General features: G+C 37.8%; 1 protein-coding gene across 1 annotated transcript in view; it reads left to right on the forward strand.

Annotated features, from left to right (window-relative positions):
* Positions 1 to 232: 232 nt before the first annotated feature.
* TACR3 (tachykinin receptor 3) overlaps positions 233 to 17,381 on the forward strand; it is a gene marked incomplete at both ends in the record, with an annotated part of 30,747 nt that continues 13,598 nt past the window's right edge. Inside the window, 3 exons of the mRNA XM_079534825.1 lie at positions 233 to 699; positions 15,373 to 15,561; positions 16,908 to 17,058. Coding sequence (XP_079390951.1) covers positions 233 to 699; positions 15,373 to 15,561; positions 16,908 to 17,058 — 807 coding nt within the window. The remainder of the gene's footprint in view (positions 700 to 15,372; positions 15,562 to 16,907; positions 17,059 to 17,381) is intronic.

Raw genomic sequence — 17,381 nt, forward strand, 5'->3', positions numbered from 1 at the left:
AGATTCTTTATCCAGAGATAGCTCTTCTGACTCAGCTAGTACAGCATTTCTAACTGTTTGAACAGCACAGCCAAAGCTTTCTCTGACAGCTCTCTCCTTCCCAGTCCTTGCTGTGCTGCCTAACTTTCTTTTTTCCTTCCTTCCTCTTCTTATCTTTTTGGGGGGATTCTGAAGGATAGGGCGGTGGGAGGTGGGAGAGAGATTCCCTGAAGAAAGGAGAGCAACATTCGAGATGAATTCTGTCCCCACAGCCAACTGGAATGCAAGCATGAGCAGCAGGTGGAACATGAGCCTTGCTGCAGCAGGAGACCCCTGGGGACAGGCGCTGGAAGTCCCAGCTGGAAATGCTTCTACCCCTCTTGCAGCCAACTTCTCCAACCAGTTTGTGCAGCCCTCCTGGCGCATCGCTTTGTGGTCTCTGGCATATGGTGGTGTGGTAGCAGTGGCCATTTTTGGAAATCTCATTGTCATCTGGATCATCCTGGCTCATAAGCGCATGAGGACCGTGACCAATTACTTCCTGGTGAACCTGGCCTTCTCTGATGCCTCCATGGCTGCTTTCAATACGCTCATCAACTTCATCTATGCACTGCACAGCGAGTGGTACTTTGGAGAGGCTTACTGCCGTTTCCACAACTTCTTCCCCATCACAGCTGTCTTCGCCAGCATCTACTCCATGACAGCGATTGCTGTGGACAGGTGAGAAAAGAGAGATAAAGCACAGGGGTGAGCAATCAGACTTCTCTGCTGAAATAAATATTCAGACATAGCAACCATTAAGTGATGAGAGGTAGAGTCCTCAGTAGTTCATCGATTGTGCTCTTATGTGCTTCTTCAAGGTCTCTCCGTAACACACTTTTTTTTCCTCTGTCTTTGGTCTTTCTCCTTCAGCCTTTCATTTGTTTTACTCTCTTGCTTTCTCTTACAACGAACACTCCCTCTCACTCACTCCAGCTGCACTTTGTGCTCCATCTTCTAGTAATAATCCTGTGAGAGCAGTCATTGCTCAGGGTTTTGCTTTCCCCACCTGCAAAAACAACACCTGTTCCTCAGCCAATGCCATCTAATTCATATCAATGAGGAGTTGTAGAGATTTCATGCAAAGGGAGAGCATTTCAAATTTCCCTCCTCTTTGTATTTCTGCAGCTGGCAGAAGCATTTTCCTTCTCCTCAGAAATCACTTCAGGCTCTGTTTTTCATGGCTCTTCTCACAAAAAGAGCTGAGCTGCCTGGTTCCTCCTGATTTTAACTAATGAGACTATTTAAGTTGCCATCTGTGCATACCCAAAGCTCAGGTAAGAACATGGATTCAAAGTGCTTGGTTGTTTTTCTTTTTTTCTGATTACTTGCAGCAAAGCAGCATCTGAGACTGAAAGAAAACAGGACAGTGAAAAACTTTACCTTTGTGCTCTTGACAGTAATTGAATAGGACAGCTGTAGTCTCTGTAGAGCACAGGGGGAGATGCAGTTGTCAGATTTCCAGCATAGATGCTTTAATGGATCATTTTTCTCAGAAGGTGCTGTGATTCTCCCATAGGAAATGCTCCTTTCTTTATGATCAATTTCACGTGGGCTGTACTGGCAAGCTAACTTAACACATGCTTCAGAAAACCAACACTTTCCTGGATTTTCATTCTAAAAAGCAGCTTGCTTTGTATTTCAAATCTCTCTTCATTATTTTTTTTCCTATTAGCAATGCAGTGAAATTGCTCACAAAACTCTTTTCCATATATATTAAAATCATGTTATGCATCCTGCATGAATTGATGTGGCACAGCTGCAGCACTTTCAGTAGTTCAGATTTTGTAAGGTGCACTCAATCTTCTTAAGCTTTGGAAATTACTTGATTCCAGGTGAAAACATGGAAATATGTTGTTGCACTGTTCTCGGTGCTTTGGATGATTTGCTGTTGGCTGTACTAGTTGTGGATTTTGGATGGTATTCTCATCCAGATGCTGAGAATATTTGTTCTGTAAAGTTGGTAGTGCAAGAGGAAACTGCAGTCTAAGCAACTCCTCTATCTCTTTGCTCTTCAGATATGTAAAGACAGGAGGAGATCAGAGCTCTTTCCTCCTTCCAGTGATGCATCTTGTTCCCAACTGTTAGTTTCCATAAAGGAGAGGTAGCATAAAACCAGTGATAATGTCTTTAACCAGGCAAGGATTTCTTGCGTTGCCAATTCAGATTAGCTAAAGATACTCACCTCGCTTAAGGTTCTGAGAAGGACAAAATTTTTTAATTGATGCTGTTAATCCTACAGCTGTCCATGTCACCAGACGAGCCAAGTTACTAGGACATTCTGAGGAAGGCTTTTTCATTTTTATGACTAAAATATCCACATATATATAGTATCAGAACTATCCTGAAAGTTCCTAAATATGCTAAGAAACTGAAAAAAAGAAGGTCAGGATGTTTTATATATGCAGTTCTTTGGGAAAAGAAAGGATTCTTTGCTGCTCCACACTGACTGTTAAAAACACAATAGTCAGATATAAATGCATTGGAATGTTTTCCTTGCTATAACAGTGTGAAACACTTGATGCTCAGTAATGAGTTAGTTCCTGCTGCTGCTCCCTCTAATTCTTTTTTTTGGTCTCAAAAACGCACAAGGGAATCACAGTTCCCCCTTCCTTCAGCCCTCTGGGGGAACAACAGGAACAATGATGACTCTACGATGTTGTTTTAGGTGAGGTCTCTTCGGTACTAAAGGAGCATGGTTTAAAGCCAACAGAAAAGCAGTCTGTCACTCCTTCCTGATTCACACTGCCATTCTTTTTCTTTTATATCAAATAACATCTGATGTGATGAGTACCTTTAACCATTTCCTGGCTACCTCTCTGCAGTGTCAAGAGGAAAACTGATAATTATAAGTGAATCCTGAAGAATTTCACTGAATGTGTAGTCTGCCCTAATCGATAGCACAGATTAGTTGGGTGGATATTTTTTAAAACACTGATTTCTATTTGCTTTCTGCAAAAGTTCAACCAGTGCTTCAGACAGGAGACTGTGCTTTAGTTTTAACCCAATAAACCCATTGTTATATGTTTGTTCATTAAAAAAAAAAAAAAAAAAAAGCTAGGGTTAAGCTACTGAGTTTGTTAACTCAGTAAGCAACTGAGTTAAAGAATGGGATCACGTTGGATGATTTTGCAACAGAAACTGTAACATCTCAAAATACTGAAGAGTCATGGTTTGCAACTCACTAAAGATTTCCTCTGTTGATCGTTTTAGACCACATTAACATTCAAGAGAATAAATGAGTCAGTGTGACATTAAGCATCACAGAGCAGAGGTCATGGACAATACTATTTTCCTTTTCACATCTGATTTTGTGCATGGGGTTTCTGTAGGCCATACTGTCTAAGATGTGTGCACTGTGAAATGACTGAACTGACACGAACTTCTGTGGAGCAGGCAGTTCCAGCTCTAGGGTGTGGTGGCTCTGGAGTTGAGGATGAAAGTATGGAAGATTACTATTCCCTTCAATGTATGACCTCCTGGCCATTGAACATGTGTGGATTTATCCATGTTTTTGACCACTCCTTGGTGATCTTTTTCCTCTTTCTTCTGTTCAGGCTGCTTGCAGTGTACTGCAGAATTGCCACAGGCAGCTTTGAACAAGCCAGCTCAAGTGGCAAATGCAGCAGAGATTCTGTACTGCACTGCTTCACATGCATTCTTTTATTCCTGTAGCCTATGCCCAAAGCTGCACAGTACCATGCTCACCTCACTTCCAGCACTCATTACAGTTTCTTTACCATGTGGGAGCAAACCCATAAAACGTTCCTAAGATGACCTAAATGGTTCTGGAGGCAAAATGTCCTTGCCTGTGGCCAGTGCACGACCATAGAATGTCATCTGTGTTTACTTTTGTCTGTCCGTGCAATTCTGGATATCCTGATCTGGTCATTGAAAACCTACTATCCCTTCCTAGTAGTTCCTAGCATGCAGGAAATAGTATGCAGGAACTTTTCATGTCCAATCCCAAGGTTGTCTCATTACAGGACCAGTTCTGTGTGTAGACCTACAAATTCTCTGCAGGTATCTGAGGGTTAAGGCAGAAGTTTGGAGCCATAGCAATACAGCATAAAATATCATGCCATCAGTAGAATATTTTTCCTGTTATTAGCATATCTACAGAATGACTTCCTCAATTACTGTTCTCTCAGCAATTCCATAATGCTTCCTTTATTTCATTAAGTTTAACTATTTGTAAAAGCAACTGCTGTGGAATTAAACAAGTGTTCTAACTGTAACAGTGAGTAGTTGCTGATCCGATTCATGTCTTACAACATCTTCATAGTACATAAACAAACTTCTGCTGTTTGAAGAACTATTACTTAGGTATTCAATTTCTTTACATGCAAAAGCAATTCAAAAGAATGATTTACAGATATGCCAATAGATCATACAAATATAAATACATGAAAATTCTGCATTGCTGCTGCTCAACACAAGGTCAACACTGTAGTATCAAAATGGTGTGCTCATATCAAAGGAAAGTCCTAAGTAACTTTTCGTTACAATTTGTTGGGAAAAGAAGGAGAAAGCCACTAATTTGACCTAATCTTTTTAAATATCAGATTCCAGTTTCTCTACATGTGGTGTTTACATAATTTTTTTTTTTTTTTAATTTGCAGCCTTAGTGAACCATTAATAATGGATCAGTCCCACAGTTGACTTCAAATCAGAAGCTTATCAAAGTAAATCATTTTTCTTAACTCTGTGTGTCAAAGTCCCATTTCAATAATAACTTCATCTTTTCCCCTTTTTTGGTCCATCTGATAGAATGTGCTGCCCTTTTTCTTATTCCACAGAACTGTACTTGCAACTGTATTTTCAGGAGGATTTAGCAATTAAAGGTAGCGCTGAGAGTTAGGTGCAATAGCATTCATTTCTGGTGGCCCATAGTACTCACACTGCTGAACTCCCATCAAACCCCAGATTAACTCAGCCTTTACTAATAAAACACTGGGTAGTTACAGAATCTCTGTTTCAGACTATGACTGAGTCCTACCACAGTCCCCCCTCCCTTCTGGTTATCCTTTGCACTTCTTTTTAATAAGCTTCCTTAAGCCTTGTCTACTTTGTTGTTCTCCTTTTAGATGCTCCATAGAGGAGAGGAGTCATTAATGTTGTCCAAACGTTTATTTTATGTGTACAGCAGTTACTGTTATCTTCTACTATTATTGCATTAGCTTCCCTTGTAGCCTAATTTCCTGTGGCATGTCAGCATTATTACTGTGCATTAGTTGAGTGTGTAACCTCAAAGTTTACCTTTTCAGAGTCACACTTGGAGCTTTAAACCATAACATCCTATACCGTTTACAAATACATTTGTTTTACCTGATTTGATTTTAAACTATATTTTAAATAAAGTGTTATTACTCCTCTTGTATACTCAAATCTCTTTTTTTAATGAACCGTAATATTACAATGCTATGTTCCTAATCCCCAGTTTCCTAGTTCTAGTATGCTTATTTCACCAACATCCTTATGTAAACTTGTCACTCTTGTTTCCCACTCTATTTCTTAGACTTCCAGTATATCTGCAGAAGTACACATATTCATAGGTCAGTTTTCTACCTTTCAGTAACATCTCTCAATTACTGATTGTTATCAATAATTCCTCTACATAGTCACAGGTATTCTAATTGTCTTTTATAACAAACTTGTATAACAAGGTATAAACACACAATCCATTCGGAACACAGAGGGTCTGACCCCACGTTGTGGTCTATGGTATTAGCATCAGCACATGCCATGTACACCAGTGCATATATTGGTAAGAGAACTTGAATATGGCCATGGTATCAAGTTTTTTGGACTTAGCTCCCTACTACGCAGTAAAAAACTATATTGCCCAGCAGGCTGCCACTGCCTGCACAGAGCTCAGCCCTAACAGAACTGCAGCCTTTGGCCTCTCACTTCTTGCAAACTCCATCTCAAATGATTTTCATGTACAGAGATAAGAAAACAGAATTTGCACTGAAGATCAGGGAGAGAGAGATGAACACAGAAGTGAGAAAAACAAAAGTAAGATTAGTTTCTTTACAGCTTTCTTGTGCTTTACAATTGATATTCCCCTCAGCTTCCCCCTTATATCTAGGAACATGTTCACTCAAAGAGATGAGTGAAATGAGCTTCTGTAACCTCACTAGTCTGTTTTTTGTATGTTTTGGTTTGCATAATCATTTTTTTCACATTTGATTGTTGATTAGCTTTATCTCCCTCTGATATCTCATAACTGTACAGAAAACACCATCTGCTTTTTCCCTAGACTAAAGCTCAACACAGCTTTTTTTTCCCAAACCAATGGATCACTTTATAGCATTGTATCAGCCTTGATCAAGATATATATATAGAAAAATGCAAAGATAAGCTCTGAAAATTATCATCATTATTTCTATTTTTACTATTACTATGTTGCCAATCAAACAATAGGATCCAAATGGGAAATCCCTTCTCCATATTCTGTGTTCCAAAAATGTATATTTCACAATGAATCGTGAGATATTTCTGGATTCCAGTAACTAGCCTGCTCTCTAAAAACATTAGTCCTGGCAAATTGAGAGAAAATGTTGAGCAGAAGAGCATTAAGTGATCAAAAATCGAGAGGTGAACCGTAAAGGACTCCATTTTGAAATGTCATTTCTAAGTTCACCACATGGCCTGGGGTCCTGAAATGATTTTCTTAGTTTGATGACTTTCTTTCTTTCTTTCTGAGAAAAGAGGTGAAATGTTCTGCAGAATATCCTGATCCAATAAGCTACAGGATTCAGACTGTCAGAGACGAGAAAAATAATCCATTTCTTGTTGTTGTATAAGCTGATAGTGATCTAGCAACTATAGAGAATCCTAGGATTCTTTGTAAAAAATATTGTCAGTCACATTGCTAATATCATACTGAGACAGTCTGGGAATAAATACAGGCATCACTGTTGTTTTTTTTAATTATTATTATTTTTGCATTGAGTAAGTACTTCACTTGACAAGCTGTTTTCAAAAGATGGAATGAAAACAATGAGGCTCATGAGCCTACAAGTAAAAGCAACACTTAGAGCAGCAACTAACTAACCCAGGTCTTTGCATCCAAAGCATGAACAAACATCTGACAAGTTCAAATTGTATGTTCAACTGAACAAGTTCATTTCAGACAATGTCCCAGACTTCAATACATTTTCTCAGTGCTCTTATCCATAGCTTAATAGGAAACTATTAAAAGATGCATTTGTAGTTTACAAAAGAATATAGTCAGCAACGCTTTTCCATATACAATTGAGGGCTTGGTTTTTAGTGTTGAGGGTTTTTTTTTCCTTGAATATTATTATCTACAGGCATGCATTTCTGATTTATTCTCCAAATAAGACACAAATTCGTATCATTTACAATATTTGTGTCTAGCTAAAACTAAGTTATTTCAGAACAAATGCAGCTTACTAGACAAAAGCCTGAGTAAATCTCACATTTGGGTAAAGTTTATCATTGGCCTCTAAATCAATACTAGGCATGAGAAAGAAATTACCTGAGGATAATTTTTGCTGGCCACCTGAAAAGCCCCTGATTTTGATGGGATCAGTGAATGATTTGCATTTCCCCTTTGGCATTAGCCAGCAGAAGTCATCTTAATGTAAAGCAGAAAGCTTCTTATCACAAAGAACTTACATTCATGCACAAGCAGCTGTAATAGGTCTGTGTTTTGTGAAGGAAGGCTTCTTTTTCATACCTTCCACTGAAATAAAACTTTAGTGCATAATAAATGATTATTCAGTACCAAACTGCTATAGTCAGTTAATGATCCAACGTGTAAACTAACTACGTATGATCTGACATTGTGAACTGTCAGACCTATAACTGGGGAAGGAGTAAACTATCTATCTCAATATTTGCCCTAGGTATTTATCCTAGCAAGAAAAAAAAAAAAGCCATTCAGGTAGCAGTGTCAGAAATGTAGGCAAGAACAGAATGGGTTGTAGGCTGTGCAGATGGAGCAGATTTTTTAGACTTTGCATAGGGATTGGTCCTAGATAGCCATCTGGACTCACTCCAAAGAACAGGAGAAACAGAAGCCATTCTGTCAGGGGAAGTGGGTCCACCTATTTATGAGACAGACCAAAGAAAATGGTTAGCTCTTCTCTATTAATATGCATAAATATAGCACACCTTTTGTAAAATCAACAACACAGTTACAAAAATCTAGCTCAGTGCAGACAACTGAAATGTTTCTCAAGTAGAAAACACTGCATAATTTATGAGAATTCAGCCACACTGTGAAATTTCAATATTTCTGTTTTAAATTGTCTGATAAGAGGTGGTGAAAAGCAAAGCTCTGGACATCCTGATTTAACAAACCCAAACCAAGTCAGCCATTCCCTAAGAGTAGCACATGTGCCTTTGGGTAAATCAATGCCAACTCATCCCCTCAGGGAACAAGCACTGACCTCTCAACTGCACAGTGTATTTGTTTTCCTTTCACACTGTCATATGCTCTTTCTTTATGCTGTTCATTTCAAGGTGAAAACTGCGTAATAGCAACATCACCCACTGCAGATCCTTTTGACAACAAAAAATCAGTCTTGTTCAACAGTCAGACAGTCCTAAAAGACTCCTGTAGCTATGTTTCCTTCAGAGAAAATCATCTTAAATGAATGAACACAGATTTGTTGCACAAGAAAGGACTGAGCCTTGCACTAAGTAGGCAGAAGACAATGTAAAAATTGAACATTTGTTTTTCATTAATCAAAAAATGCCTCTACAACCTCACAGTTCATTCCTCCTCCTTTAATCTACTGTGCCCACCTAAGAGAGACATTTAATTGGATTTTTCACATCTATGTTTTAAGGAAGGGGCAGGGAATCATCACAATTTCCCTAACAAAATCTCTTAATTACCACCTGATGCCATCCATACTAGGAGACAAAGTTTCAAAACCAGCTTCTATTTTCAGGGAGTAACAGCATCTGTGTATTCATGAAGGAAGTGCTCTCGGCTTTCTGCAGCTGACAAGACACTTATATGCAAGCATTATGATTTTCTCTCAGCCTCTTCCTTTGTTCAACCCCAATTTCCCGTTATAATTTGGCCCTGAATTGATTACTTTTTTCTCCATTTGATTTTATAAACACACTGTAAACAGGTGAAACAAATCACTTAGGATAATTAAAGGGTTCCAACTGTGCCTCCAGATGGGCATCTGTACGATCCAATTTTCAACACAGCTTTTTTCAAATGTCCTAAGTATTTTTGCAACAATTTTCTAAATAACGTGTTAAAAGATGAAGATTTTCCTGCCTGTATTAACCAATGCATACCGTTTTACAGAAAAGCTAAGTTAGGATTTGCTATTGTCAGAACAATGAGACATAAACTCAGGACACTTTTATCAGAGAGCTACAAGATTAACTGTCGCCATAAACAGTGACTTAAAGAGTTCACCACTGTTATTCAAATGAGGATTGTCTCTGTTATGGTTTCAGAGAAAACAAGGTGTTATTTTTTTTTATTATTATTTGATGGATCTAAGAAACAAGTATCAAGCAGTAAACTGTGGACTGGCTAAATTGAGCAGATCAGAAGGAAATTTGATCGATTATAACCTCAGCAGATAAGAAAACAGTCTGAGAAAGCACTGCAGCAAGCACATCATGATGAGCCAGCTAGTATATTTTGCAGCCTGACTGATTCTCATTATGTTCAATGGAATGACTCTTGCTGACTTCCATAGTAATTAGCTAGGGACAAAGACTAACCACAAGTCACAGTTGGAAGAAAGAAATGTCAGGGGGATATACTGTGATCACAGCAAACTGAACATTATATGCTAGTGATTCTAGTGCCACCTAAAAATTCTTTAGAACAGTTATGTACACTCAGAATGCAGTTCAAATATTGAATAATTCACATTCTTGCGGGTGTTGGCTTCAATCTCTACCTGTACATTTTTACATCCTTAGATTTCTAAAAGTGCACATTCTGTTTTATAAGTGCCTTGCAAGTGTTAGTGTTTATGTTGGATAGGGCACTCATGGCTTTTGCTTGTTGTGATAAACAAATAAGTCTTCTCAGTTTACATGTACTTCAGATTTGGCTTTCTCTCTTCGTTGTGTGGAACAAGCTATCTGTGGCATCATCACCAACTCCTCCTGGATTGAGAAAGCATCAGAAGTCCAATCCTGAAACTGAAGACCTCAGAGTGAGAGGTTCAGAGCCTTTGTTTGGCAGGGAGTCCCATTTCTTGAGCCCAGGGACTGACTGAACAACAGACATCCAATAACCACTAAGTGAATTGGCAAAGCACCCCGCTGAATCATGTTTGTGTGGCTACACAACTTGTTTCACCAGTGCAACAAGTTGCTTGTAGTCATCATAAATCTTCTTTCAGCTCAAGTGCCTACCATCTTAAGTGTCTTTTCCCAACCCAAGTTCTTTTTTTCTCTGCTTACTAATCTTCTTTCATTCTTATTTCACTTCATTCTTATACATTAGTGTTCAGGAGCCTCTCCCCAAACTCAATTACTTGGCTTCTTCTCCAGATCTTGTATGTAGCATTCTCCCTTTTATTCCTGGCCTACTCACACAATGCTCTTTCTAGTAGATCTTAAACAATACCTTTCACTTCAGAAGGTATGTCTGATGTTCCCTCTTTTAACTAGCATTTTGTCATAAAAAACAAGTAACTATGCAGACTATGGAAGTAAGCCTTAATGACATAGCTACACCAAGGAAAAAGCCATGGGTAATTGGACAGTAGAGGTGCAATGTCCTGCACCATGCACACACGTTACACCGCACTTACCTTCACTGATTTTCTGAGCAATAACCATGGCAATAAGCATGGCACCTGTAGCTTGTAGCTTGTAGCTAGCAGGAGCTCTCATTCCTGATGGAAACACTCAGGATAAAAAGGACAGGGTACAAAGGCAAGTGACACTTAAAAAGCAACTACCACTTCTTTAGAAGATGAACACCTAACAACCCTTAGTACCAGTAATGGTAAAGCAACATCATCAGCCAACAAAACTAAGGGCAAGAGTGGCAAAGCCTCTTTCACAAATGACAGCTAAGAGGAAAGAACTTCTGGTATCCTTTGGTTACCAGTCTCTACAGAGATTAATATCTAGAGATGGCTACTGAGATGGTTTTCAAATTGTAACTGTAGTTGTACCTTTTTCACTGTCCTTGTTTACAGCAGTGATGGCTTCCCTAGAAAAATACTACCAAACTTGTATGACAAAATTTGAAGGAGTGTAACAATTGTAGTTACAAAGCAATAGCTCAGCATGTTAATTAAGCAATTTTGTTTCTAAGAAAAGCAACTCAGGAAATATGGCAGATATTTAATTGCAATTATTAGTGTACTGGCAAATTAGAATAAGATAGTTTTGTTGTCAAAGGCTCAGTAACAGAGAGAGGTGTCAACACTCTCTTGTCAGAGAAGTCCATCCTGCACAAAGGCAGTATTGAGAGAATATTCAAGGCTTCACTACCTCCTCCGCACTTCATTTGATAGAATGATTGGCTGTTATGCTTCTGTAACCTGTTTTCTGCAAAAGCCAGTAGCTGGTTCATCACTAAAGTTACATTAACAAAGACAAGTACCTGCAGCTGGTTTTTGCTGTTGTTTTTTAAAGGAAAAGATCCTTGTTCTTTGCCTTACTTCATTCAGATAGACAACAGTTAATGTTTCCATTAGCACAGCTGCATGAGTCATTTCACACAAACAATCCACCACTTTAAAGGGCAGGCACCAGACAGGGAGATATAACAACAGAATTTTATCTTAGGCAAAGAGAAATACTGTTGGTACCTACTGGGAATAAGAATAATGTAACAGGGAATGAGAATAATGTGAATACAATAAAAATCTGACAGTAGCACATAAAATAATGTCAGTGTTACAATCTGAAGAAAACTAAAAATTGAAAGAAATTGTTCCAGCCTAAGAGGAGATACCTTAAGACTCCCACAAGCATATGAAAATGATGACTTGTTTGTGGGTTATCAAATACTATCAGTACATCCAGCACTTCGAACAGTATAGGGCAACCCATCCTCAAGGCAGATCAATGTAAAAGTCAGGACTCATGATTACAAAGTTAACTTCATTGTCCAAGTTGTACTTACTCCTTGGAGAACAGAACTTGGGGGTAGAGGGTAACAAGGGTAGCAATCCAGCTAAAGTATATTTTCATGTGATCTGCTATACCTAACACTAGAATAGAATTATTTCATAGACATGTAATGCCAAAAGGTCTGGCTTTAGGTGGAGGAAAAAAAACAAACAAACAAACAAACAAAAACCACACACACACAAAAAAAAAACCACCAACAAAAACCAATAGGTAAAAGAGAGGGAAATTAATTACCCTGTGGGCAAAATATCTGAACACAATAAAATCAATGTAAAAAGAATAGGCTTGATAATCTAGACATAGAAAATGATGACTCAGAACTGAAATTGGTTCAGATCAGTCTCTATTTCTGACAGCATTTAGATGTTTTAAGGTATTAGCATTGTTAATGCTAAACGGGACTGCCACAATGTGAGCAGATGTTGGACTTATTGGTTTGTGATTGACCATCAAATACAAGGGGTATTTTTGCTAAAACAAATATCTATCCTATAATTATGCGTCTTTGAAGTATAAAATTTTCACAAAGTAGAAATGTCTTCATTTAAGTTTGTTTTCACATCAGGTAAATGTAAATGCAAGAGATTACTTGCACATTTTTTTTGTGAGGAACGTTTCTATTATAAACGTTATTATTGGCTTCTAGCTGATGTCTGTATCTAAACCTCGTGGGCAAGTTCCTCAGTGTTCGATGTAACAAATCATATACCTTTCTTTATTTTATATGAGTGCTACCCCTCTAACTGCACTACATCAGAGCTATCATCCAAAACAAGATTGATTCAAATCAATGTCAGCTTGTCTGATGGTTTGATAGACTTCAATTCAAACTCTGGTTAAAAATCTAGCAAACTGTATGGATTTGGAACTCGTGCAGTCAACTAACTCTGTAAGAAAGGTTTTCATGATCTAAAACCAAGATGAAACAGTACAAAAAGTAAACAACACAAATAGCTTTGAAAATTTTATGATCTATGAATGCCCGAAGGACTAACATAAACAAAAAAACCAACAATAATCACATATAAACATCACTTGGGAAGGGGATCTACTAATTCATCTTTACTTACCTACCCTTATTATCTGTAAGTGTAAATTGGTATTATAACTTCTAATTCCCACAGCAATACCTAAAGTCTCAAGAATAGCATAAAGTCTACAAATGCTTAGGCAGCAAATGGTTTTTAACCATACTACGATATCTTCAGGACAAGTATTGCCATACAGTGCCTATTACTGCCTACATAATTTTCCATTCAGAAAAATAATCTATAGATCTGTCCCAATCCATCTTTGTATGAGATAGAAACGTAGAGAGAGAGCAGATGAAGAATCACAGTATATCTTTTACTTACTGCGATTTCTTTAGAAGGTGTAAGTGACTCAACAATACAAGTAGTACTGGAAAGTGATGAAAATTTTTTCTCACTGTTTGTAGGCAGGAACAGCTGTGGTTTGATTTTCAAACTGCATTTAAAACCTGAAACAGACAGGGACAGTAACATAGTCATGAGATTTGTAAATTGGAAACCTACAATGAAAACATAGTCACAAACAAGACAACCATTAGGAAATCACTGAGATACTCCAATAATCTCGTCAAAAATGATCAGATAATTAAACGTATTGTAAAAGACAGCAGAAACATATGGGCTGTGATTACGGCAATGAGTTTGTCTCTTCCAGAATCGGTATTAACCTCTGTAAGTGGTAATCAACTGTTGAAATGAATCCAGGTATACTCAAGAAGTCTGTAAAACTGTCAGTAGTATAAAAATTCAAGCTGGCTTTCATATTCATCACATTTTCCTGTCTGTTTCAGATGTTTTCATACAATATGAAAACAAAAAGCACAACAAAACCAGAAAAGAATAGTTCAAATTTGTCATTTATTTTTTCTTGCTCTAGTTACTCCTGAGAAGCTTCTTACAACATCCCTATTTTAACCCTAATTTCAGAAACACTGTGTAGAATGTGAGCACTACCAATGGCCAAAGACGAACAGATTTTTAGTCTCCTGAGTAAGCACAGATACACTGATTAATTCAATTTCTGATTTGCTGATTTAAATTGCTCATCTGACATCTCCTACTCACTTGCAAATAGCACTGCATTTCAATCTTGAATCAAAGAATTTTCTAGCATGCTTTTGGTTGTATCTGGAACAAAACAGTACTGTAAAAAACATTTCTTTCTGTATTAGAAAGCATTAGGATGTCATATCAAAGAGCATGTAGTTAGCTATCCAGTAAGCTTCATCAGCATATGTGTAAAAAGAAATACTATTTCAATGGATTTACAGGACAAAAATTCCTTTAAAAGTGATTCTGATTGATACTTAAGAGCATTCCAACTAATAGTGGAAGCAACTAGAAACAGTCTTCCTATTTACCAAAATTGTTAAGGATTTTGAAGGTCTTTACTTGGTCATTGATAAGTGAAACAAAATAGAGAGACGAGGAAATTGGTGGAAAAGACATTGATTTAGGAGTTAGTCTCAGAATCAAAGCAGTGGCATGATAAGAAAACGTAAAAAGTGTGAAGTTTGTGACATGGAATGAGTAAAATGAGCTTTCTGGGTCTACCTAGTTCCTTGCATGTGTTCGGATATCAAAAGGCAGAAAACAAGATGTGTTTTTCTCTGACTGTTTGTCTTGATGCTTTCCTGTTGCTCTCTTTTCTAAGCCTTTAAATTGTAATTACTTAGAGTAATCTTTTCAATTATTTTATGCAAATTGTTCTAAAATGATCAGTATACACGGATTGCCAATACAATTACAGGGCAATAAGAAGAATGCTACCCCTTCCCAAGAAACAGGAACTGAGAAAGCAAAAGAGATGTTTTCATGCTTTATGCACATATATCTCCATTAACTGAGGCAAAGCCTGTACGATTCCTTCCTGAAATGGTTGCAGCTGCAGGATCTTTGACCAATGATCTGAAGTCAGTTAATGCCCATTGAACAAAATGCATGGTAATTTATCGGGTTCATGTAGCTATTGGACAGAATTCTAATAATCCTTAGAGCTTAACTGTTAATTAGAGATATATCCTGTATTATGTAGCAGAGTAATAAAGGTTCCAGATGCCTTGTTGCTCTTCAATCAGATTGTGCCATCAGAACTCCAGAAAGACAAATATTTCTGTTTTTATCCTCTCAGACCCAACCTGTGGATGATTCTAGATGCATGCAGATCTCTGAAGATTTCTTATGTACGGGTTTTTGCTTTCTTTTACAGATACATGGCCATTATTGATCCCTTGAAACCAAGGCTCTCTGCAACTGCTACCAAGGTGGTCATTGGGAGCATATGGATTTTGGCTTTCCTGTTGGCCTTTCCCCAGTGCCTCTACTCTATAACCAAGGTGATGCCTGGGAGAACTCTGTGCTATGTAGCATGGCCAGGCGGTCCAAAACAGCATTTTATGTAAGCATTTTTCTTTTAAACTTCTGCATGGCGATGCCTATACTTGAAATGGATACTACTAGTAGTTATTTTGTATAACAGCACTGAGAAAGTCAAAGCAGAATTGCTAAGCTTGGAAGATAGTTCATTTAAATGACAGCTGGAAGAAAATATTCTCTTCCTCGAGTGTTTTTCATTCCATGCTGCAATGTTTACTATCACTGCTTCACTTAAGATGGCTACTTCTATATAACAAAGTTGGTCAGAAATGGGAACAGAATATACAATTCAAACTAAGCTTATCATTTATCTTAATGAGTAAAATGGTATTTCCAGCCTCTCCTTGTCACAATCAGATTGTTCTTCTCTGGTTCTATTCAAAAAGGATCAGGTTTCTGCACTTCATCCTGTTACGCTGTCACAAGTACGTATCTCAGGTCTGAGCTGGAATAAGAAAACTGTAAAATCTGTAATTCCTTCCACATTCTGAAAGTGTGAAGCAACAGCCAATTAAACTGGATGTATCTTGTTTGTCCCTCTGGCAGAATTAGGAATAAGTGGTTACCTAGCCATATAAACATTATGTCCCTGTTCAGATCCTCATTGGTATTTAAGATGAACTCTCTGTCCAAGGTTGAAAACCTGCATAGCCATACAGCATCAAATTTGACCTTTTGCCTTCCTTCAGGCAGGTGAAAACGGCTCTGATCATATATGATTTTGATCACTGTAGGAGCCACCCACAGGTATTTTATCTTCAGGGCAGTAAGTTCACTCTCAGTGACAGCTGGGAATTCTTTACTGATCATTCAGTGGGATTTTATGTGACAATGACATTTAACAAGGATCTAGCAGGAGGCAAAATAAGTTATCTTTTTTTTCCCCAGCGCTCACATTGTCAGAGATGACTATGTTTCTCATAGGCAACAGAGGGGCCATATGAAGTACAAATACAAAGGATGCCTTTGTATAAAGACAGTATTTAAATACTGCATTTCTACTTTCATTTCTGGTGCAGATTAGAACTCAAAAACCTTCGCTTGCTCTTAGGACACTTGACCACGCAATAAATAAATCAATTCAGCTAGTTATGGACAAAGATACCTCATTCTGAAGTCATTAATCAGTATTACTGTAGAGTCATTCTTGATTTTACTAGAACAAGTTCAGAATCACAGCTAAAGATCCTAAAGGCACTTGCATTAGAATGTAAATAAATATGCAAGATACTTGAAAAAGACAGTGAATGCACCAAGGGCTGCCTCATCAACATAAAGCACGCTTCTCGTAACAATAGCACTCTCCTTCCAGCAGCCCATTCCATCACCTCTGCAAGCATTTACCAGCCTAATGCTTTTTCATTGCAGGTATCATGTCATTGTGATTGTGCTGGTCTACTGCTTTCCACTGCTTGTCATGGGCATCACTTATTCTGTAGTGGGAATTACCCTCTGGGGAGGAGAAATACCAGGTGACACATCGGACAAATATCATGAGCAGCTCAAAGCTAAGAGAAAGGTACTGTTCCATTAAACCTCACTAAGTGACTCTTAATAACATCACCTGTAATTGTACTGTAAAGTATTGTGGTATTCTCTTTCACAAACACAAAGGCATTTGAAATCAGAGTAATGAGACTGACTTCAGTTTTTTTAAAAAAGACAAGTTTTCTTTTAAGTTCACCAGTTGGCTTGTTGTTCTTTTTTTTTTTTTTTTTTTCTCTAACTTCACTGTTCTTCATTACATAAAGGCAACATTTGGATGTTAACTTCTTATTCCATATATAGTGCCTGGTAAGTGTGTTTGATATGAGGAAATTAAACCGAATTGTTTAGCCTTTA

Source organism: Tetrao urogallus (assembly GCF_951394365.1).
Source record: "Tetrao urogallus genome assembly, chromosome: 4".
Taxonomy (NCBI): Eukaryota; Metazoa; Chordata; class Aves; order Galliformes; family Phasianidae; genus Tetrao; species Tetrao urogallus.